The sequence below is a fragment of the Octopus bimaculoides genome, chromosome 5 (assembly GCF_046866305.1).
Source record: "Octopus bimaculoides isolate indiv1 chromosome 5, ASM4686630v1, whole genome shotgun sequence".
NCBI classification, from domain to species: domain Eukaryota; kingdom Metazoa; phylum Mollusca; class Cephalopoda; order Octopoda; family Octopodidae; genus Octopus; species Octopus bimaculoides.
This window is the reverse complement of record NC_142932.1, coordinates 86421744-86445948: the sequence shown is the minus strand read 5'-3', so window position 1 is coordinate 86445948 and position 24205 is coordinate 86421744. Positions and strand designations below refer to the sequence as shown.

The following is a 24205-nucleotide window of genomic DNA, read 5'->3' as shown; positions in this document are numbered from 1 at the left end:
GTATTAACTGGTAAACCAAAATTGACTTAAGATATAATTACTGCAAAGAAGCATATGCAATAAAAAAGCAAATAAAAAACACCCTTCTACAAGAGACAAAATATAATCCTGTGGATTTATTACAAATTCGACTAAGCTGAATATCATTAATATGACCTGAAGTCAATAACTTCTTTGATTTTTGATTATGGTCAAAGATGTATTTTTATTTTTGTTATATGATTACTGGTAGATGTTTTCCACAATACCAATTGTATAGGAAAGAAAAAGCTACAATAAGCTGAAGTCATTTAGAAATTATTATACAGCATAAGTTAAACGTTTTCAATTAGTTGACACCTACAGTAATCCCTTAACTATCGTGGATGTTATGTTCCACCCCCACAATAGGTGAAAATCCGCAAAGTAGAAACAGTACTGTACTGTATATAGTTTTCATTATTTTTATAATTTGTATATATTTGTTATAAATGCAAAATAGAGGAATTGACGAAAGTTTAAATAATAAATCATGATAGATAAACCACAATTTGGTGAGGGATTACTGTATTTCAATTATGATTTTAGTTTCAGTAGCTAATACACATTCCAAAAATTCTAACATCAATGACGTTATAAAGCCAAAATATTGCTAGTAGGAGTAGAGCTACTAATGTAGCTTATTCATTCAGAAAACTGATGAGCTGTTGAAACTACAAATACTTTTATGCAATCTTGAGGCTAAATTTAGATGTCCAACATGTGGCATGCTAGCTATAGAAATATCCCACATGTTCAAATGGTGGATCTCTTAGCTTTGGATACAGAAATTTTCGGTAATATGATATCAAGTGCTCTATGCAATTGTATTTCTCAAATACTTTGTGCATGCTGTTTAAGTACCTAGAATGTTATACTAGTCAATGCATATAGCAAGTGTGGATTTATACTGACACTGTAACTACATCTACCATAAAACTAGGTACCTGTAGATGAATACCCCAATTCATACATTTTTATGGAGCAAAATCAAAGACTGATGGCAAATAATTTCCTAACTAGATCTCTGGGGCAGCTAAACTACAAATTACAGCTATTTAAATGAAAGAATAATTTCAAAAAGAATCTTTGTTAAGAGAGAAGTACTCACCTTGCAAGGCCAATGCATCACTAAAAGCTTGCAATTCAGTATCTGTGTCTGGTTCTAAATCCCTTCCACCACAGTGAGATAACCTTTGAGAGGGCCTGTCTTTAGTCATCCAAGTACCACTTTTGCCAGTAGATGCTCCTCGGTTACGCAATGGTGGATTCTTGCCACAAAGAAAAGCAAGAAGTTCTTCTCTACGTATATGACGTCGTTTCTTTTTGGCCCAGGCAATAATATCCTTTGTTCTGTGTTGTTTACCACACTGCACACCAACATCAATACAGCCTCGTAATGTATCTATACTATCTGAAATACATAATTTATGAAACAATGGTAACACATACTTGCTAGACTGTATTTATACTACAGGAGCTATTTCATTGAGTTAGTAAACAATACAAAAGAAGAAAAAAAACATCACCATTAAACTATCTAAAAGGTAAAAAATAGATATTTAGGAATTTCATCGGACAAAATTCTGCATTTCAATATAAACTGATAGGAAATGATAAATTATTGCCAGAAGACACTAAAATGAAGAAATGTAAACCTTTGTTGTTGAAATTACAAAATATAGCTGTTTAAACTAGCAATGGACTACAAAAGTAAAATATCATGTGAGATGTACAAGTTTTTTCTTGTTAGGTTATTCAGATAAGAACTTTAGTGACAGCAACTAAAAATGAAGAAAGCCAGAATAAGACCATTAGCAGCAGCACTTAGTGGATTAATAAACACAAAGTAAATTATGATCTACAGAATCAATTAAAAAAGCCTAATTATAGAATAGCTCTAAACAGAAACAACATCACTGAGTAGAAATTGAATTTGTTACGTAATCAATATATATTTTGCGAATGGCTGAGGAAAGACAGTGATGAGAATTTACAGAGAAAGTTGGAATGAGCAATTTTTATGTATATTTCAGATCTTTACTGTTATAGACAGCTGTATTTAGTAATGATGATGGACTCTCTTATTGCTTCAACAAATGAAGGTCCAACAAGACACAACTGAAAAAAATCAACCATCACATTACAGCTGATTGTATGCAGGGTCAAAGCTAGAGATTTCCAGTATCTGTCCCAGCTGTCTCTTTCCCTATTGCCACTGGACTTAGGAAGAAAATGCGACAGCGTTGGTGTTTTGGTTTGCTGATTAATCTGCACAATGAATATCATGATAGTAGGCATGGTTTGTGCAGAGCCAGTCTTACTCACTCATCCATAAAACTTGTATTAGTCTGGTGCAACAAGTTCCACAAGCCCAGGTTTTGCAGGATTTGTATGGAGCTACATTCTCTTAAATGAGCACCTAAAGAGCTGCATCTACCCTCGGTTCATTGGGGTGAGTAATCTGCTTCTAAAGACAATGCCATCAGAAGCTAAGTAACCTGCAGTTGAGACAATGACAGGTGCTACTACTCTAGTCAGAGTTGATCTGGGATCAAAAGTGGCTAAGAGATAGTGCCACACTCCTCAAAACCCTAGAATTCTAGAACCAGGCCTCACTGGTAGATGCAGTAATGATAAAAACAGTGATATTGGCTTCAACTGATTTCTATTATAGCAAAGAATGTTGGTCTCTCCTATGAAAATTCCTAGTTTTTTGGGATTTTTTTAAAAATAGTAAATTGCATTCATGCAGTCAATTTTAATTAATGTGGTCTTTCTGAATCTCTAATGAAAATTATATTTTTATAACACCAGATTAAAAAAATAAATGCCAACTACAAATGTTTATTATTTGTACAGAAAAAAATCCCATTAAAATGAATTCAATACTATCCTCGTTTTACAGCCATTTTTCCAGGATTGCATAGGTTGGATGAACCATGACATTTGTTGCAGTTCTTTCTTATCTCTATTGTGCGGTTCAACATCCTGAGATAAGGTTTTACAAACTCTTCTCCTTCCGCTTAGATCAACTAGCATCCCTTTATCCCCCTGTCATTTTCCACACACATCACGTCTGTATCAGTGCAGTTTTCTACTCTACTTTGTATCCAGTTATTCTATTAGTTTATTTGTTCCCTGATGCTCCATACACTGACATTATATACCCATTAGTAGAGCATGCTCACCTCCTTTCATTTTTTGAATTCTCCACATATATTCATCTTTTAGGACATATTTACATCATCATTTTAACATCCAATTTTCCATGTTCACATGATCAAAAAGAATTTGCAGAAGCAGATTTTCAGCTGCTGGACAACCTTCCCATCACTTATCATCACCTGTTTTACCCCATAGTCAGAATCTTTTCACAGAACATTGGAAATGAAGAACACTGTTTACATGGTGGTGACACTCATTTACAACATACAATGTCAAGGCAAGAAAACAGTTGAGCACACACACACACACACACACACAAACAAGTTTCTTTCAGTTTTTAAGTACCAAATCTACTCACAAGACTTTGGTCAGCTCAAAGCTATAGAAGACATTTGCCCAAAATCCCATGCATTATTGGGACTGAACCCAGAACCATGTGATTGGGGAGCAAACTTCTTACCACACAGTCATACCTGTGCCTATTTCAGATATCAAAGAAAATTAATGATCTTTCTTTCATTACCATTAAGTCTCTTGGTGAAATCATTCACATTGTAGTATCTGCCAAAATTTTCTGGAAATCAGTCAAGATAAGATTATTCAAAGAACATTTTCTTTCCACATTCTTTCAATAGCCGAGTTGATAAAAGCTGTCAATTCTCAATTTGGTATTTCAACTTAAGAACTTTTAAATACCAAAAAGTTTCAAACAAGTTGAGGTTCATAACTTAACTTTAAAATTACTGTTCTCAAAATCTTTCATCTGTACCAGAGAGCTTTTTATAGCTGGAGAAGATTACAGATTTTTCATTTTACAAAATATGAAAGAACCAGATTTCAGATACGTCTTCCAGAAATAATCCACAAGAATCTGCTCATGAGGTTTCATTTGCAGCAAATAAGCCTCTAAAGATATGTGTACAGTCATGTATACATTTAGTTCAGTTCAGTATTATACATTGTGATTATAAGTAAATGTGAATATATAAGATTGAACTGTGTTCCATCAAAAAAAACATTTTTTCACACTAGTAAAGTTTTAATAGCATTGTTTGTCTGGTTAAAAATTTATGACCAGTGGATGTGAAAGCAGTTTTATGCTATTTGTGGGTTGTCTGCAGTTCTACTTAATTTCCATCACCACTACACTCATTGTTTTGTCTGCTTTCCTTGCAAGTAATGGTTTGACAGGTTGTTACAGTCCAGTTTGGCTCCTAAGAAACAAACATTTCCTTTATATTGGTTTTTATTCTTTGGAGAAGTAACTCTCTATGAAGTTCTCAACTGATAAAAATATAGGACAGTGAAAACTTGTCTACATTACTTTATCAATCAATCCTTTTTTGTCATCTTTTTAACAAACTGAACACAGTTTTCATAAAATCAGTATTTCTGAAAATAATTTGGTTTGAATCAATTTCAGAGAAAGTTACATATGCCATCAATAACAAAAGAAATTTAGTTTTAATTACAAGGTCATTCAAACTAGATATAACCAACATGTATTCAGTTATTTATTCAGAAAAATATTGTCAGAATTTTGTGTCGTTCTTTATACATACAAAAACATTGTGTAGTAAATGAAAAATTATTATTACCAAATGACCATAAATATCCAATTGCTGTAACTAAATAATGCCAAGTGATATAGTTTTAGCTTATAACATTTAAAATGCATTTTATAAGGATTTCTCTTTGGAATAATACTGAAAATCCAGACATTCATATAAATTAACTTATAGATGGATGACTTTCCTAAAGTTAACATCTAAATGATTGTTACATCTATTTAAGGCATTAATATAGTACCATAATTGTAGTGTTTGAATTCATAATGCTTGATTAACCATGCTCACTACCTACTTGTTAAACAGCACTGGAGCAGTTATTCACATTAATTTTGCATTAATTTTAAATATGGCATAAAACAAATCAAACACTTTTAACTATGTAATATAATTAGCATTTTTACATAGGACAAAATTTTTTTTTTTTTTTCAAAAATCATTAAAGCAATGAAATAACCGAAAAGATTGTAAAAAGAAACAAAAAACAATTCTTCAAAATTTCATTTCTGTATTTAATGTAATGTTTTATTCATCATTGTTTCCTAATTTGAAAACTTTTTTATTGAAGAAAGCAACAATATTTAATATTAACTTTGCATAAATTTAAAATCTGCTAAACTAACCTCACCACTACTGAAAAATATTCAGTTAATTTTAAGATTAAATCCAACCAATGAAACATGAAACATACCTTTGTACATATCAGTAACTGCTGTAGCTGCATTTCGAAATGGACCCCATAAAGAACGGCCTTGGTGTCGATCTGACAAAAAAATAAACATAAGCTGTTAAATATAACTTTAAATTAAAAAACAGGATACAGATTAAAAAATAATAAAGTTAAATTGATATTAGTTAATTAGGTCAACTTAGACAAGTCCTCAAGTGGTACTCAGACTTCCATATGTCATGCTCACTCACCTGTAAATTTCACATCTTTCTTTAGTACCTCCTTATGCTTTCATTTCAATGTCCATATTTTAACTTCTGTAGCACCAGCGAGCTAACAGAGTGCCCAACAGCGCTGACAGTAACCAGTCAGCCAGCCTCCCCTATACAAGATGCTTGTTGCTGATAAGCAGCATTTCAGGAGTAGCCTCCATCCAGTGACTTCTGCAGAATAGGCTTCAAGGCCCAGCATTCACAACCATACAGTAGAACAGATTGTACAGTCACATAGAAGCTGAGCTTGATATGCTAGGGGACTTTGGAATTCTATACACTACCATGCTGTCCAGAGCCTCCTGTGCAAGCACCTTCTTAGCTCTTTACAAGTTGATCCACAAGCTTGGATATTTGAAGACTGACTTTGCTCAGCACAGTCTCTCCTGTTACCACCAGATGGAGATGGTTGAGGAGGGATATTATTGATGATGATCTTAGTTACATGGAATCTAGCCAAAGACATATCTTGGCACAATCAATGCTCTCAAAGTAACACATCATCTCCATAGTAAATATGTTTATAAATCTAAGAAAAAGACATTCAAAAAGCTGTTGCACCTAGTTTTGTACTGTGTGAAGATATCACTAGTTATTGTTGAGGTGGTAATATTAACTATGAGTTATCTGAGACTGATACCAACTTAAGATAACTAAGTTTTAATCTCTCATTTTAATACTGTTTATTAACCCTTTAGCATTTAAACTTCTCAGTCAAACGTAATGCTTATACATTCATATTGTTTTGAATTAATCATGCATTATTTTGTAGTGATTGTTTATTTTTAGAATGACATTGTATGGTAGATGCAAGAGGTTGAATCTAGTCAGCTTAAATGCTAAATGGTTAATTAACCCTTCCATGAAAAATTATACAAATTTCCATACAAAAAGCATCTTATAAGTCTTCCTTTTAAAATTTAAATATGAACTTTAAATCTTACAAAGACACACTGATGAGAATCTATATAAACTTTACTCTCATGAAGAAACATGTTTCAATGAGAGACAATATAGCAATTAAGTAAGGGAAAATACTGCTTTATGAATCAGTAGAATAAATATACAACATAGCAATGAGAACACAGACAAAAACTTCAATGTCTTGCACATGCAAGCGCTACCAGTCAAGAATTCCGCATACCGGATGCCAACAAGTTTATGGGGTCATCAGGAGAAAATGCGCGCCTCTCAACAGCATCAATGCACACCAGCCCCCCTCACTGATATGAGGCCCTGCTTGCTAGATCAATTGGTTATTAAATATAGCTCAATATTTCTCTAGCCATTGCTCATCGTCTCTATTTAACCAAATCCAGTGGCTAGCCTTCTCCACTGTAGTTTGGATATCGGTCATGGTGGTATTTGATAACAACAGTCATCTCACACCGTGTCCAACAAACCCTCTACATCCGACTTTGATTGGAAAATGTTCGTGAGATTTGTGCTGTGTATGGAGAAGGAGTAATGTCTCAAAGTACCGCCCACCATTGGTTTTCATGCTTCAAAAATGGGAATTTTGACCTCAAGTACAGATCATACACCAGTCAACCAACTGAGTCCAATAAAGTGTGATTGAACTAACTTCTTCACAAAAATTCATGTCAAATAACCAGAGAATTAGCAGAGCAGATTGATTGTGATAAAAAAAAATTTTTTTAAACTGTGGTGAAACCCAATGGACAAGGTTCAGAAATTTAGTGCTTGGGTGCTATATGCTTCAAGCAAAAACAACGAAAATCAATGCTCCACAATCACCACCAGTTTGCTCACTCGACATAGGTCAACACATGGTCACAAATAATGTTTTCTTTACTACATTGTTACTATGGAGCAGCAAAAAGAATGAGACAGCCCTGACAAACAAGCAACTCACAAGTAAAACAAGACCTTCATCCTCGAAAGACCATGTTGTGTGTATGGTGGAACTGGGAAGGCATAATTCATTATGAACTGCTTGAGCGCAACCAAACACTCAATGCAGAACTCTACATTCAACAACTACACCAACTTGGTGCAGCAATTCAGCAAAAAAGACAGAACAAGCAAAATGGCATTCTTTGCAACACAATACCCATCCTCACATCGCCAATATGATCAAAGCCACGATTCAAGAACTCAAATGGGAAGTGCTGTCTCATCCTCCATACTCTCTAGACTTGGCACCGTCAGATTTTCATCTCTTTCAACTGATTTGTGCAGTGTATCATTCAATAATGACATGGAATTGAGGGCTTAGCTGGACGAATTCTTTGAGTCAAGACTGGAAGATTTCTATTGCCAAGGCATTGAAAAACTTATTGAACAATGGGAGGAAGTCTTAAACAACAACAGAGAGTACATTATTAATTTGTTGTCATTCTTTTTTGTTTAAAATAAAATTCAAAAAAAAAAAACGGTCATAAATTATTCCTCAACCCAATATATTACAAAAATATTACTAATTTAAATTTTAATTAAATGAGGCTCAGATCTTGAGCAATTTTTTTAAAAAACTTTGTAAATGTCTACTATATTTTCAATAAAGCCTTTATTATCACAGGTCTGCCACAACCCTATCATAGTAACTACTATTATTCTTTAATTGACTGAAATATTGTAAACACTTAGACCAGTATGATTCCAATCTATTTGATAATCTTAAAGTGTGTTGGTTGAGTGTTTTAACTCTAGTATTCAGGTTACTCTATCAAATGTGATTGCTTATTTTTAGAATGACATAGGCATGACATTCTGGATCTGGCCAGTTTGAACATAACAGGTAAAATATTTTGGGTCTGATATGGCCAGTTTAAATGCTAAAGGGTTAAAAACTTTTGTATGGTAAAAATATCTTTGTTGTTCAACAAAACATTCAAGCTATTTTGAAAGAAAGTCACAGATAATTGGTTATTTTGAAAGGTATCCAACTCAAAGTCTTTATATGCTAATGTTTGTAGAATCATCAACCCCGCCCCCATCTATCATGAAAATATTGTCATAAATGATTCATCATCATTTAATGTCCGCCTTCCATGCTGGCATGGGTGGGACATTTTGACAAGAGTCGGCCAGGCAGAAGCCTGCACCAGACTTCTGTAACTGTTTTGGCAGGATTTTTACAGATGCCCTTCCTAACACATAGGAGAGGTCAGTTTTGGCAAGGTTTTTACAACTGAATGATCTTCCAAACACTAACCACTTTACAATGTGGACTGGGTACTTTTAAGTGGCACCTGCACTGACAGGGTCATCAAGTACTTGCAAGATGAAAAAAAAAAAGAACTCTTTTGAGAGGGAAGGGGGCATTGGAGGTGATCTTGTGTCAGATGATGAAAGGTTATAGTGAGACAGAAACAGGTGTCTTGCTGTAGAGGAGGTACAAGGTTACCCAGCCAGAGAGAGAGACCAGGAATGAAGACAGAAACAGGGAGCTGCCGCAAAGGAAATACATGATTACCCAACCTGAGGGAAGTGCAGGAGGAGAGAGAGTGTGGGAGACAGCAGGATAGAGATGGTGGCAAAGTGTCAGGCATACTTACAAGGGACAGAGGTCAGAACATAAATGGGATGGTTGAGTGAAGGAAGAGATATAGTTGGTGGCAAGTGTCAGGGCATACTCGAGGTTCAAACACCATAATATAAGTGGCAAGATATTACAAAGGAAGAATGATTAAAGAGTGCAGGGGGGTGGGGCGTGGAGTGGCGAAAACTTGGTATATATATATATAGAGTCAGGAGGCTATTGGATAGCAATGATACAGCAGAACAGGGCTGTGAGGACAGGATTGGAGAGCAAGAGCTAGGTATAGTGTATGAAGGAGGAAATGTGGAGGAAGAGATGTAGATTGGTTTGTTGGGGTACGGTGCATGCAAAGTTTTCTTGTTACATGCGGGTGGAACACACAAGTCGGAGGGGGGGGGGGAAGATAACAACGTTAAAGTGAGACAGGACGTGTGGGTGGAAAACACAGATCGGGCAGGGAGAGCAATGATACAGTGACAAAGAGCCAAGAGGACAGGATTGGGGAGCATAGTGCATGAAGTGGAAATGTGATGTAGAGATGTAGTTTGGTTTGTTGTGAAAGAGTGTGAGAAGTTCTCTTAAGTGTGGGTCACAAATGATTATGATCTGTAATTCTGTAATTTAATAAGAAAGAGAACAAGCAATTATTTAAATGTGAATGAAACCAGATTAAAGGTAGTTATTTATTCAACAACTGCTATGGTTTAACTATGGTAGCCAACTCCTGCAATATGACTAAGTCATAATTTTGATATTTACATTAAATAACTTCTCAAAGTTCAGAAAGTATTAATTCATAAATAATGAAAAGCATGTATATTTCAATAGTCAAATGGTTTATATTTAAAGTAGAGCACCTCATGGATAGAATACATAGATTAAGGACAGTTTTAGATACTCTACCAATATGTGGTTTGGTAATTCAGTGTTGAAAGCCTAGTAAAGTTATGTATTGTAATATAGTTCCAATTACCAGCTACAGTTCTACTCCCAATCTCTTACATAACTTTACTATACTCTGAGTATAAGCAGGAGAGGCAGTTACAAAAATATTTTTCCCTGTCTTTACAAACATTGTTAAATTCATATTCAAGATTCCTTTGGACCCTTCTTAATGGCATGTTAAAGTTATTGTAAATGTCTTGATCTGATGAAACTGATAACACATTTCAGGTATAAATACCAAATGCAGAAGACATAACAAAGCCAGAAGTGATTCAGTATTTTGCTGCCAGCTAAAATGGGAGAATGGAACTTATTAAGTTATGGTAGAGAGGCTATTCTGATTGGAGCCAACTCGTTCATAAGGAATCAAAGATGTATTTAACTGGATGACATGACTAATTGGCGAGAAAACTAGCGAAGGTACTTATTTCACATTGTTGGTTAGAGATTTCCAGTAAGACAATCACTACAATCAGTCAATTGCTGAAGGTACACACAATGGGTTGTCACACAGCTTCTGTCTAACAAATTCCACTCAAAAGTATAGGCCAGCCTGAGGTTATGACAGAAGATATTTGCCCAAGGTACCATAGAGTGGAATCAAACCCATAACCACACTTTAGTAAAACAAACTTCTTGACCACACAGCCACGCCTACACCTATTTAAACTGCTAGACTTCTTCAATGGCTTTCTTTTCATTAATTGTAAGAAATATCAGAGCAGTTATAACAAATATCTTGAGTCTTCTATCAATAATGTAAGCTTTAATTAAAGCTGTTCTTTCTTTTCTTTACATTTTCATTGGCTTAAATTGACTAACAAACTAAAACAAAGGAAAATAGAATTTTTTGACGACATCCAAGAAATATTTTGCTACTGATACGGTTGTTGCCAAGCCTTTTTCATACATTTATTTACAATAATATAACAAATCTGCCTATTTGTTCAGATTTTATTATCTTCCCCATGTGCTATAAAATCAGATATTTTTTGTCAAAGAACATAAAACAAGAAACAAGTATCCCCAATTTCTTTTCATCACATTTTGGAAATTCTTTTCAACCATCAATTGCTAGCTGCTGGCTTTTACAGATTATCAGTATCTCATAACAACTTTGCACTTAACGTTGCAAAAAATGCACCACAAAAACAAGTTTTCTTTTTCAAAACCAGAAAATACTTCAGACCCTTTGTTCAAGTATTCTAACATAGTCTAAAGCATGTTAGAGTACTGTTTACATCAGGGACAATGCAGCTGTTACATTTGAACACTGAAGGTCATCTAGGTAAAAACTTACCATCATACAACCACTGGCTCATAAACATGCTGCTTATTCTTTTATTTTTTTATTCCCCTGCCTCTTTAATACCTTCTGTCCCACAGAATACATATCACTGTAGTCCATACCATACACTTGCCTCTTCTCTCAATGGTTCCAGAACCCCCATCATCGAGTATACCTGTCTCATCTATTGGAATCAGAACCTCCACAACCCAAAATACCTGTCTTGTCACCTTTTGATGCCAGAACATGCATTATCCTTTATTCCCAGAACTGCAATCCTCTAGGATTTCTTTTCTTTGTTCAGGTTTCTCTTACAGAAACAAACTATATGCAAGTAAATATATTTTTGCTTGCATATTAAAGACTTCATTTACATACATAATTATGATATAATTCCTATTTTACTGAAAATTGACGTCACTAGTCATTGCCTGTGAGGTTCAAGGTCCAAAGATCATGCTTCACCACCTCGTCCCATGTCTTCATGGGTCTACCTCTACCACAGGTTCCCCCCACAGTTAAAGATCGGCACTTCTTTACACAGCTGTCCTCATGCTTGAGAAGACTCATCAAGCCAAGCAAAATCACAGTTGTGGCAGATACCAGTGTCACGCAAATGGCACCCATGCTAGTGGAACATAAAAACACCCATTACACTCTCAGAGTGGTTGGCATTAGGAAGGGAATCCAGCCATAGAAAACCATGCCAAATCAGACTGGAGCCTGGCGCAGTCTTCCAGTGTGCCAGCTCAGTCAAACCGTCCAACCCATGCCAGCATAGACAACGGACATTTAATGATGATGTGGCCTGAAAACAAATTAGCACACTTAAGTGCAATACACTCCCCACCACCACCTATTTTTTAACTTAAAAATTAGCACAGTATGACTAGAAGTTATATCTATTGACCAAACTAAATGATGTGTAATAAATAATTTAGACTTTCCTGACAGTGATTATTAAATATTCCTTATATTTCATAAGCATGTATTAAAAATATTGATACCAGTTGTGTGATGTTTACAATAATGACCACCAAATGTTGACTAATAACTAAACACAGCAACATTTTGCTATGAAGTTATATAATTGATATTGGTAGAAATGGAACTTATGTTTCTGTTTAGACAGAAATTCACATAAAAGTATGTCTAACATTTTACTATAAATAGTTAATGTGTACACTATTATCAATGTCAATTTTGTGAGACTTATGTCTCACAAAATTATATTTTTAGGAAACAAGTGGGAATTTAAATTTTTTAATTACAGCTGATTTTAACGGTGTGGCAATAATTAAACAACAATGTAAAGTAACAACATTAAGCACATATTAACAAATTGATCATTTCCAGATTCAGTCAGATTTTATATTTGCCAAATTCAATTAAAACTTAGAAAATATATTTTCAATGTACATAGTTCCTGTTTAGAAATGTTAACAGTTCATGTTTCAGACACTGAAAAAGTGTAATGTAAGTCAATTTCAGTATCGTCTGTGTCAAACAGACACCATGACATCATTTATGTTATCAGCATAAGGAACAGTTCTAGTCAGCAAATGTGACCTGTTACAGCAATCCCACTCCCACCTCACTGGCCATGGGTTTTGCTTGATGCGCAATACTACTTGAATAGCTTAATAGTGATATCCAGTGTTTGTAGGGGAAAAGTCAACCCACCAGAAATGATGGCAAGATCTGTTTTTATGAATTTCATTACAACCCTGAACACCTGTAAAAATGTATCCCCAACAGCTTTTATTACAACCACTTATTATCTCTGCATCAAACAACTATTCAGAAACGTCTCCTTTGCCAATGTCTTTTTCCCTTTAAGACAACAAATGGTGGCAATTTTTTTCCATTGCTGTAAAATGATTCTTCTTCTTGTTAGTGGTCATGATAGTAACTGTTTTCTGGCTGTTCAAATCAACTAGCCATGGACAGGGGATGTCAAAGGTCACTATGGTCTAATATACATTGCCTGTCTGTAATTGGCTGTACTCCATGGTTTCCCATCATCTAATGATGACACAGAAACACCTATAATTTGTCTTCAAAATCTACAACAGCTTTTGTGACTTGCAAGGCCAGTGGACATGAATTTGGACTTGCTTTTGTGTCAGAGTTAGCTACTGGACCTAGAACATCCAAAATGATAACCAAGACTAAATTTCATTTCATATGCATGATATTCCCTTAGATGTCATGGTCAACAATAACTTTTTTATTATGTAAAAAATATGGGTTCATACATAAAAGCACTAATCTTCACTTAACAAAGATAAACATTGTTCTCTCTGGACAACACAACCATGAGGGTATTGCAGTATAAACTTACATAAAACTAGGCTATCAAAATGTAACTAAATTCCAGAATTTACAACAGATGCACTTTTATACCATACACCAATAAAGTTCAAAGGTCACGTTCAAATTTGCTTTTTGTTTTGTTTAGGATGCATCAACTTTTCCAATGTAACAAGGTTAAGTTGTTTATGATGCAAATATGATTTTTATACAGTAATCATAATAAATCTGATTGAACACACTTTTTTCTATGTATCATGACATAGCTTGCCACTAGGATCTCAACATGTCAGCTTCAAATGATACTAAAAGTCAAAGAAAATTATATGCATGTAATTTAGGAGAGCACACTGCCCACAACTGTGGTATATATTATACACAACTGCTTATTATACTGAAATATGGAAGAAAACAAACAAAAAAACAAAACAAAAACAATTAAGCTACATTCAAAGACTTGAAAAAATTAAACATAATATTTAAAAAGATATTTTGTACATCTAATGTTTAATTCAAATTATTGCAGGTAAGTAGATGGAAACTCAAGAGGAATAGTTCTAGTATAGAATGTCATTTGATGGTGAGACCAAGTAAAAGTGTATTTTTGTAGGAAAAGTAGAATAGAGCAGAGACAACTGAAGCAGCACAAAAGGATCAATAGTTATAAATTACTAGTTGAAGAGTTTGCCTATGAAATAAAGGACTTTGATAGTTAGAAGAAAATGAAGAGGCTACTATGATGTAGGACAAAAGAAAATCAGTTTGCAGATGTTCGACACTACATTTTCCAAACTTGAAGAAACACAGCACAGACAAAAGCAAATTTAGCTGCATGAAAACATGCAGCATTATTATTATTAGAGATCAATTGGTCAGTATTTGTAGCAGATGAGATATTTTAATCTGTAATCAAAAGGCAGGAACAGAACAACTGAACCATAAGTCTCTTTTTGAATAGTCCTGTTCAAGTTCACTTTCCTGCCTTACCTGTGTTTGCCAAGATCTTACTGAAGAACTAATTTAAAATGTCAATTTACTAAATAACAGATTATCACTTTCATTATCTTTCTTAAGGTAAAGATTTTGCTAATATTGAAAGGCAAAACTTATCAAAAACCAGCCTAATAATTGTCAATGTAATGAAGTACCAAATTGGAAATTTTAGAACCGCAATAAGAAAAGCAGTAATAAATAGAGTAAGAATAGGTAAAATGATGCATGTAAGAAATTTAAACAGGGAGTGAGAAAATGACATTCAAATTAGAAATATATGAGTAATGTGATATGAGTAGCTATTGCATTGAGAAAATGACGGGCTACAAGTTGTCATTGATTTTTTAAAAAAATGTTAAAATAATCTTCAGAAATGGACAAAGGCATAAGTAATGTGGTTAACCACACTATGATGAAGTGCTATCGATTCCTGGACCACAGTACAATAGAATAGTTAACAACATTACTGTGGTGTGGTTTTAGGTTTGATCTCACTGCAAAGCACCTTAAGAAAGATGTCTTCTATCATTGTATCTGGGTAACCAATATGAGAACTATAGGCATTTTGAAGAATATCACCTTCATAAGTTTCTTCAACTCATGCCAACATGGAAGAAGTGGATGGAAAAAAAAAAAAAAAAAAAAAAAAAGACTGATGAACAATAAGTCCCCTGCAATATTAGTTCTATACTGAGTTCACACAGTTCTTCAACACTCTCACCATCAGAAATAGAACAAACCAGAGACTAGTACATTGAAAACCTGCAATTAATGACTATTGTCCACCAATTGTGAATAACAAAAAGAAGTTTTCGTCATAATGAAATTGTATTTCATTAGCATTTAAAGGAATTTTTACATAACATGCCAGCAACATTTCATAAGAACAAAAAAGAGAGACTCATAAAATGCCAACTGTGCAATATATCAATTTTATTTTCAAGTCTACAGTACAATTAAAAAGTTGTAATTGGTTCAATTTTAAAATGCTCTAGATCAATGATTCTCAATATCTTAAAACAATACCTCATCAGGTTTTGAAAAAACAAAAAGGAAACACACACACACAAACACAGTAGATTATTACAATCAAACAGAAGCTAATTTAATACCATGGCTTATTATCTAGATACTTTATTACCTGTTATGTATCGTTTCTTAGATATTTGTAGGTTAGTACCCTGCTGTGTTAGATTTTTATGGAAATTACTAGAGGAGAAAAATTGCCTAACAAAATTATATTGGACTTGATGCATCAGTCATTTTCTATTCACATACATCACAATGTTCTCTGTATTTTATTCCCAGCAGAGATTCTTCTTGAAAATGTTTAAGAAACAGTGTACCTGGTTTAAATACTAAGAAAAATCACAACCCATCTAAAACCCAGCACCCCACCCTCCATAGTGCTCCCTTATGTCTTTACAACACTCCAATGGAGGAACTGTTACCCAGGTTAAGAACCACTGCTCTAAATCACATCTATAACAAACAGGACACTATTCTTTATCATAAAAAGACCTAACATAATGTACTTGTAGTGTAAAAAAATGTCACACAATGGAAAGAAAGCAATAAAAGCATGTGTAGATAGAGAGAGGGAGGGAGAGAGAAATTAAAACAAATACCACAGGAACATTCACACACATGACAATCAGGTGCATGTGAAAGGATAGGGTTGTGCATGAGTGCACACCATAAGCATTTGTGTGCACGCACATGCCAGCAGTGTTTTGTCGACTTTCTCTACCTGATGATTTAGCACATGCATCCTAGAGCAAATCATTGTTGTGAATGAACATTTATCTATCCTATTATTTATATGTTCCTAACTTCCTTTGTTAAATGAATGAAATGGTATGTCCAAGTTACAGGGTTTTTCCAACTATCTATATGCTAATTACCATTTTCCTAACTTCATAAAAGATGTGTAATAATATAACCTGGACACAGGTGTTACCAACCATATCAAATAATTCTTTAATTATCTTATTACCAAAACAGAGTTTGGTGTGTTACAGAATACAATGATCATAGAGCACAACAGCAAATTGAATAGAGAGGCAGAGAAGACACAGGGAAAGATTGAGGAAAGGGTGAAGAGAAGAAATAAGAGTGAGAAATAAAGAGAGGAAAACCAGGAATGATGAAAAGCATTACTTAAAGAAGAATGAAATTAATGCAAGAAATGGTGACAGAATGTGTCGTATGATGAACAATGAAGCTGGAACTAATAGGGTAAGAATGAGAAAGAATGAAGAAAGAAGACAAAATCATCATTATCATCACCCTTTAACATGTTTTCCATGCTTGCAAGCAGGGGAGCTGCACCAGATTCCAGTCTGATTTGGCTTGATCACTATGGCCATATGCCCTTCTTAATGCCAACCACTTTAAAGTGTGTACTGGGTGCTTTTAACATGGCACCAGCATGAGCATTTTTCATGTGGAACCAGCACAGGACTATTGCAGGCCAATTCTCTCTACCAGGGGATGAAGCCTCAACACTTCTGCTGCGGAGGACAGGTCTTCTTGGGTACAGCAAGGCACCAAGTATCTCGGTCCTTTGTCAGAAAATCACCAGCAGGAAGATAAATCCCTGCCATCTCCAGCACTGAGACCACCAGATCATGTGATTCTGACCTACCTTGGGTTTATCAATGATGGACATTCAACTGCTATTCTGCACAAGCCAGAACGAGAAAATATGGTCAAAGAGAATAGACAAGATTTCCTAAAGATTACCAAGGAAATAACAGAATATTATTACTAAGTGGGAAAATATTTATGCCCAACACTGCACCACAAAATAGGCCATAGAATTTTCTTATGTACAAAATACACTCCTTAAATTTGCACTGACTTTACTATAAACTTTATGTTGCCCACACTGTCAAAACCATTTCAAGACCAGAATTTTTTCTTCTTCTCCAGACTTAAGGAATATCTCGGTATTTTAAACAACTCTTTAGTTGTCTGAAGATTCCTATCTTTCATCAACAGAAAGTGTGCACAAGAAATACATCTTCATCTGCAAAATCCTTTCTCTCACTTGATATTTCATCAAATTTATTACATTAAGCACAAGGATGATTTTCATTTGTGTTACTGAAATACATAGATGCTTCTGTAGCTATTTTATTAAATGTGATGTGCTGTGGTTTTCAGTTTTTGTTTCCGTCCTCTAATAAAAAAAAAAAGCAATATGCTATTTCTTAAGTCAAAGAACAAGGTTTTTCTCAGTATTGAAATGTGAGTATAATAGAGAAAATCTCAGGCATCATTTGCAATTAAAGATAATGTGGTATCAGCATGTATCAAGCTTTTGCTAATGGTTTCACATGCTCATGTAGTTGAGAGCAGACACACATGCACTCTTGATGTTACTGACTAGTCCCTTCCACAAAAGTTTAGGTCTTGTACCTTTAGTAGAAAGGATTATTAAACACTTTTCCAGTTATCAAAGCTACATGCATAAGATCACAATTAAGGAAGTAAAGAAACTACCGTGCCATAAGAAGCAACATCACACTGTACATACATCTAAAACAGTAAGAATAAAAATTTTTAAAATCCCATCACCTATAAATGTTTTTAGCAATTTCTACCAAAAATCACAAACTCATACCTAGCCTATAAAAATACAGTGAATTAAAAACAAAAATGAAAGCTTAATCCAGAGTTTCTCCACTAGCTAGAGGCTGAAATATTCTATTAAAAATATGTACTAACCTTACCAACATCAGGGCCTTTAAATCTCCCACAGAATATTACATGGCTTCTTTAACCAAAATATTCATAATGCCTTATTATAAACATTAGCAAAAAGCTCAACTTTGCCCTCCATATCATCTTAAAAATATAACTACATCTCTACATAACTCCAAAATATCAATCAATCTCAATCTTGTGGTGGTAGGGCTTGTAAAAGACAGATGAGGAGGAATGGCTCTAACCAAGACATTCCTAAGAGTCATTCACGCTCAAAAAACCTCTCAACCTCTACATTGTAAATAATGTACCCACACCAAGCTATTCTGATAACATAACCACACATTAAAAAAGCATCATTTTATGTCTACTTTCCATGCTGGTATGGGTAAGACACTGTAATGGTCTCCTCTGTTAGGTTTGTATATTTTATTTTGGCATGGCTTCTATAACTGAGTGCCTTTAATACCAACCATTTTACAAAGTACTGAGAGCAGTTTATCATGACACAATGAGAAGTTGCCTTCTCCTCAATAAGGCAATCCTATGTTGTCTGTCATTCACCAATCACTTTACAGAGTACTGGGTGTATTTTATCATGGCACCAACTCTTGTGCAGTTACTTTGTGCTCTGCAGAACAAAAATGTGGTCTTCTCTAGATTTTCTGTTTGGAGCGATGTGAGTAACAATTAGGACAGATGAGCCTAATTGGGAGAGGAGAGAGAAAAGAGAGAATAGGGAGACACAGTGATCAAGTGACAGTGTAAAGGCAGAAATAGGAATGAAGAAGGACGAGTAGAAGGATGTAATAAGCAACAGTAATTGGTAGTGGAAGAGAGAGTAAGTGGTGGATAGTTGGAGAAACAGATTGTCAATATCTCAAAGCAACACAAGAGAAAACCTTTCTTTTCATATCCAACATTACCTTCAATACTATCATCATCCCATACAGAGGACATAACTGAAGCTAAAAGACACATACACGGTCTCAACATTCAGCCAAGATAAAAACAAGCCATGAACATGCCAATCTTGCCTGAATCTTCAACTTTTCAGTTGCAAACAACTATTTTACACTTTCACCCCATAACACACAAACAACTATACTCAAAGACTATTCACAAATTAAAACCACTCAGATACGACATTATACCCAAATACATTTCTAACCACTCTAAATCATTTAGGTATCAACAATCCTCAATCACAAAATGTCATCAATTGGATTAAATTATATTGGATTGTCAACATTAAGGCTACTGATTGAGGCATCACTTGAATAGTATCTCAAAGTCTTCAGTTGGTTACACAACCACACCTTATCTAATCAGCAATGATCTTAACTATGACCACCCCCTACCACTGTCTACTGTAAACTGAAAATCTTCAAACTTTGGTTTAGTATCATGCATTATCTCCACTCTACTTCTATTACAACTAAACCAGATTCTGCTCTTCTAAATTTGTCACTGTCCCATATCCATTAAAACCTACATTTTTCATCTATTTCTAGCTCCTGCCACCTATGCTACCCACCCACAAATATTACATTCTAACCACTTCAAACCCTAATAATCTCTCAAATGTGTTCTCACTACAGAAAAAAACCCAAGACACTTCAAGAAACAATTTTATTACAACAATCTCTCAAGTTCTCTACTCTTTTAACTCCAAATAATCTCACACACATCCTAATAATACCCTATCTTGGATATGGAACAACAATCTGTAATAAATCCACCATGTAATCATCACATGGAAAATATTTTTTTAAATCACAGATATAAAACCCAGTAGTGTTATTCTCATAAAATTCTAGGCACTCTCTTCTAGTCTCTGTTGGTAACAGTGGAAATAAGAATGCCACTAATAGACTAACAATTTACATGTTTAATATAACAAGCCAAGACATAAATGATAAAAGTAAAAAATATTGATGAGGAGTTTTAAATCATGTTCTTGAAAAATAGAATGCAAGCTCACTCAGCCTTTGAGATGAAACAAGTCATTAAATGTTGCAACCATATTTCAGCATCTACAATTTTATTAGTTGAATTGAAATTAGAACCTTTTACTTTCGGAAAAGAGATCAATTTACCCTCAAAAATATCTTTAACAAACCATACCATGCTAATAGATGGAAAATTAGCAGCCAAATCACCTCCAACTCACACATTCCCATCTTTAGAAAAGTGCACGTTCAGTAATGTATTTCTAGATACAAAATGGCTAGAATACCTTTGGTTAGAAAGTCTATTCAAATAGAGGTGACCTAAGGCTTGACAACAAATTCAATTATAACATACTTGACAAATCATTTGGCCTGACATTTTTAAACAGTAAATTTTTCACATCCCTATTGAGAGGCTATGAAGTGAGTGTGACTTGAATTATTAATCCATACTTATTTCACAATCAAATGTTTAATAAAAGAAAAGTCATCTATTGGAAAAACAATGGTTGCAACAATTCTTACAAGCCAAATACATTCGAGCAGAAAAGGATGTAAAGAAGAACATGTTTTAAATCCTGCATGTTAACAATTTTTGTGAATATTGGCTCCAAGAAAATAAGTTGCAACAAAGGAAATCAAATACTTTTCTCTACTGAAAGTAATTTCCATGGGATTTGATTTCAAAACAGATTTGTCAATTATGGTGTCACCATTATTAACTACAAGTATCAATAGTTTCGCATATTTGGTCAACTGGTCATTCATGAGGTTTAATTTAGATCATTATATCTCTAATGAGGTCTCTCAGATTAATTTCACCTTTTTATTTTAAAGTAAAAATATAAATTATTTCATAACTAAATAGTAAGAAATATGTCCTCTTTGTATTCATAAAGATAAATATTGCTCTCTGGGTATGACAAAATTTTATATGTAAGCATTCAAGTAGTAAAGAACATGGTGGCAGTGGTGGTTGTAATAGTCTTTAAAGCAACAGATATTTGATGGGAGTTCTAGTTGTTTTATTATCAAGTCCAATAACCAAAAAGAGTGTTTGACTGATCATATAATAACTTTAGCAAAAACTTTCTGCCTATAACAACAACAACAATCATTAAGTTCTCGCTAATGATAATGAAACAACACAAATAGTATCAGTCAGATTAGTGGAAGTCGTCAGATCTGTACTCACAGATTTCCAAAGCTATCAATCAATTATTTATCTATGCCATCTCCTCCTCAACATATTTACAAGGATTACATGGAACATTTTCAAAGTTCAGATACAAAAACTGTACACTTGTAAGAAGAAAAGGAACTGAGACTAATTGTCTTTATGGTAGAAAATACAGAAAATTTGTGGCGCAACTCTTATTAGAGAAAAATTTCAAAACTGTGCAAAAACATCAGTTTTCTTCTAAGTGCTTGAGAAGCTTAATATATAAATTAATATGAGATTAGATTACACATACGCAGGCTTGATCAATAATGTAAATATAAAACATTCATTATACACTTGGTCCTTCATGATTAGCTGTATTAGGCATTTTTCAGCTACATATATTGCATAAACAAAACTTATCAATACATGAAACTAATGAATATCATTTCTATCATCTGATTAATTTAAGGAACAATCAAATATGCAAAGTTGTGTTTCTTACCATCCTGTCCTAATAATTTTTAATTTGACTACTGTTACTATGTCAATTTACCATAGACAAAAAATTTCAGAATAGTCAATTCCATTTTTTACTGAGTGGATTGGCTTTTTTATTTTTAAATTTCATTTGTAATTTGCTGTCTCTAATTTAGGCACAATGCCAATAATTTTGAGAAGTTAATTACATTGACCCCAGTATTAAATTGGTATTTTATTTTATTGACCCCAGATGGATGAAAGGCCAAAGTGACCTCAACAAGATCTGAACTTAGAGCTGGACCAAATACCTCAAAGGCATCCTACCCATTGCTCTAACTTGCTAATCAATAATCTAGTATATAATAAAATATCTAAGCACAATAATAAAATCTATTTCAGCAAATAAGGTTGATATAAATTTTGAGTCAACTCATTTTAGAATGCTTACTTATATATAATGAAGAAAACAAATAGTATTTTCAGACATATTACAGGTACTATTACACTTGAAAAAATGTTAAACTTCCACATTAGTCTATGGTACAATAATTAGGATAATAAACAAGCTGCATTTGGAATTTGACACGAAAAAAAGAAATAATACTAAATAGTAAGTACAGATAACCAATAGCAACAAGAACGAATGGATATTTTTGAATTATATTCAGTCTGTGATGAAATCAACTTCGCTACCAAATTTTTACCATTCCTTCACATTTAAACCATTAAAAGCACACATACAACCACCACCACCACCAACATTCACAAAATTTGTTATGAACAAGTGAATACTAATAGTCTGAACAGAAGGCCTTTTTGAAGGAACAACAAAGTGTATTGGAAGGCCTTTCAGTAATGTTCTTTATGAAAGGGACCTAGCTTAAATGTTAGAATTCATCTCAACAAATATTGACAATTCATAAATATTTAACATGGTAGCATCCAGATTAGTCTGTAAAATGAGTGCTTATTTATTCATCTTGTTTTGAATTAATTATGCAGTATCTCATGACTTTGAGATTTCAATGATGTGAGCATATATTTTTTTAAAATGACATTGTAGGGTAGGTACAAGAGGCTGCATATGGCTGGTTCAAACATAAAACAGGTATATTTGGGGCCAGATATGGCCAGTTTAAATGCTCAAGGGTTAAACTGTCTTTTGTCAATGCAGACCAACACTAGTTTCCTCAATTAAGGTTTTTTTTAATCTTAGCTACAATGAAATAGTTTTCAATAAAACACCTTCAAGACATCTAAAATCTTTGCCATTTATATACATACACAACACTGAGTTCATGTGTGTTATTTTACCAAGTAAAATAGTTCATGGATTTTATATATTTCTCAGTAGGGCACTCTAGAAGCATTCTTAATACCTCCTAAAACAAAATTTTTTTCCAGTTATAAATAAAAGCATACATTTTATTCCCTTTGTTTATCCCAGGTTACTTTATATATTTACTCCTCACGGCCAATAAACTACAACTTACAATATGATAAAATAACAAGAATCTATTACCAACAATAACTAAAGAAACAGTTGTCAAAACATCCTGTTACACAAAGCAAACATCCAGATTTTCTTTATAAGGTATATTAAATGTACCTTCCATTCAATGTTGGATCAGGTAATGAAAGTCACAGAGACGGTCATAGCCCAACTAATTAGGGAGAGAGTCAGTTTCGATGAGATGCAGTTTGGGTTCATGCCAGGGAAAAGCACCACTGTTGCTATATTTCTGGTAAGACAGCTACAAGAGAAATCCCTAGCCAAAGATAAACCTCTGTACCTGGCTTTCGTTGACATGGAGAAAGCTTTTGACAGGGTCCCCCGATCCCTTAATCTGGTGGTCAATGAGGAAACTAGGGATAGATGAATGGTTAATGAGAACTGTGCGTGCCATGTACAGGGACGCTGTCAGTAAGGTGAGGGTTGGCAATGAGTACAGTGAAGAATTCCGGGTGGAGTTAGGGATCCACCAAGGATCAGTCATCAAAGCCCTCTTATTCATCATAGTCCTCCAGGCAATAACAGAGGAATTCAGACAGGATGCCCCTGGGAGCTCCTCTATGTTGATGACCTTGCTCTAATTGCTGAGTCACTATCAGAACTAGAGAAGTTTCAGGTGTGGAAGCAAGGATTAGAATCAAAGG

General features: G+C 34.1%; 1 protein-coding gene across 1 annotated transcript in view; it reads right to left on the bottom strand.

Annotated features, from left to right (window-relative positions):
• LOC106876496 (HUWE1-associated protein modifying stress responses) overlaps window positions 1-24205 on the bottom strand; it is a 35748-nt gene that overhangs the window by 441 nt on the left and 11102 nt on the right. The window contains exons 2-3 of the mRNA XM_014925058.3: window positions 5446-5517; window positions 1130-1432 (exon numbers count right to left, since the gene is read on the bottom strand). Of these exons, the coding sequence (XP_014780544.1) occupies window positions 1130-1432; window positions 5446-5517 (375 nt within the window). The remainder of the gene's footprint in view (window positions 1-1129; window positions 1433-5445; window positions 5518-24205) is intronic.